Genomic DNA, 1,696 nt, shown 5'->3' with positions numbered 1-1,696 from the left:
GGGGGGGTGCTTATGTTGCTACTAATGCACATAACGATATATCACAATAGTCATATTCATTCGCCACATTATCCCATTGACACATCATAGACACCCATGCAGGGAGTTTAAAAAAACCCTCTGTGTCGAATACGATGCTCGTATTACGATTAGGCACATCCTATTAAAATGTCCATCCGGACTTCGGACAGACCCCAAGAAAACGTTTCCAATATATTAATTTTTAACAAATGTTTTCCATCCTTGATCCCAACTGAATTCTCGATTTTATAAATGCCATTTGTCTAAACGGTGAACTGTAAAATATAGTGTTATTTGAAACATGCATTTGCTGCTATTAAAACAGAATTTTTACGATTATTTCAAGATACTTCAACTATTCTGACTTGCAAAGTAAGACAAAGCCGTGCTATAAACTAACGTTAAAACTAACTTGAGTTCTGCGCGCTCATATAATATGACCTTTATGCATTTGCCGTAAAATTATTACTAAGCCAAACTAAAACAACTCTCCTCCCAAAGCAGCCCATGGACAAATAACAAGCAATTTGGGTGACACATTACATCCCTCTGAATGTCAATAATTGTTAAAAATTGGAGCTCTGTAACAAGCCTATTTTCGTTTGGTTGTGTGATCCCTACTGCAAGGGCAGCCTGACCTAGGATGTATGTGTATCAATGTTACATTTGGTGCGGAATGTGACAGTTGGACTGTAAGGAGATTTGACGCAGAGTGTACTTATCGGTCATGGAGAAATGTTTGAGAGGTAGAGGGAGAGGGGGGGGGGATGGCGAGGACACACAAACACAGATACAGAGACGGTGAGAGAGGGGCAAGAGAGGGAGAAAGAGAGATAGAGATACGAGGAAGAGGAGAGAGAGGGAGATGGCTAGGACACACACACACACACACACACACACACACACACACACACACACACACACACACACACACATACAGATAACATCAACAAGAATGCTGACCTTCCTTCCCTCCGGCCCCCGTTCACCTGGAAGAGACCATCGAGTGTCTTCCCTTAGTCCTGGAAAAACAGACAAAAATTATAATGAGCAAGGTAAAAAACAAAACAAACAGATTACGTGTTGTGGAATCTGTCTAAGAGACAACCATCCCTATTCCTGGAGAAAAGTGGTTATCTGAAACAGGTGGTCCCCTCAGACAGTGGGGTTTTTTTGTCCGTTGCCCATTTCTATGATATTGACGCTATATGATTACTAGAAAAAGGTGCGTATGATAGTGTAGTGATATTTTTAATTAAGTACATTATAATTATTATATCATGTAATTGTTACAGATAGAGATTCAAGGAATGTAGCAGATGTATGTCAAGGATTTGAGAGTAATGATGATTTTACATATGATGGTGGTGGTGAGTGATGATGAGGGGTGGTGTTTTCGTTATCTCCTATCCAATTCCCGACTGGAGCAATCTTCAATGTCATCTGAAGTTCAGAAATGGTGGGCACAACTCTGCTAAGCTGGCCTTCTTAGTGTTAGCCTATTCTATCGGGCACTTTATAGAAAGGCTTTGACCGTTCTGAGCCCATACTGCAAGAAGTTCTAAGATAGCTCGCTCCGTCTCTCTGTCTCCCTCTCTTTCTCTCTCTACCTACCCATCTATCTATTCTCTATTACTCTCTCTCTCTCTTGCTCCCTATCTCTCTCTCTCTCTCT

General features: G+C 41.0%; 1 protein-coding gene across 1 annotated transcript in view; it reads right to left on the bottom strand.

Moving 5' to 3' along the window:
- Positions 1–1,696, bottom strand: part of LOC101847539 — a gene marked incomplete in the record, with an annotated part of 25,009 nt that overhangs the window by 3,621 nt on the left and 19,692 nt on the right. Inside the window, 1 exon segment of the mRNA XM_013085316.2 lies at positions 985–1,043. Within this exon segment, the coding sequence (XP_012940770.1) occupies positions 985–1,043 (59 nt within the window).

The sequence above is a fragment of the Aplysia californica genome, unplaced genomic scaffold (genome assembly GCF_000002075.1).
Source record: "Aplysia californica isolate F4 #8 unplaced genomic scaffold, AplCal3.0 scaffold00001, whole genome shotgun sequence".
Classification (NCBI taxonomy): Eukaryota; Metazoa; Mollusca; class Gastropoda; order Aplysiida; family Aplysiidae; genus Aplysia; species Aplysia californica.
Note: the sequence above shows the minus strand (reverse complement) of the source record. Positions and strands in the feature narration are given on the sequence as shown.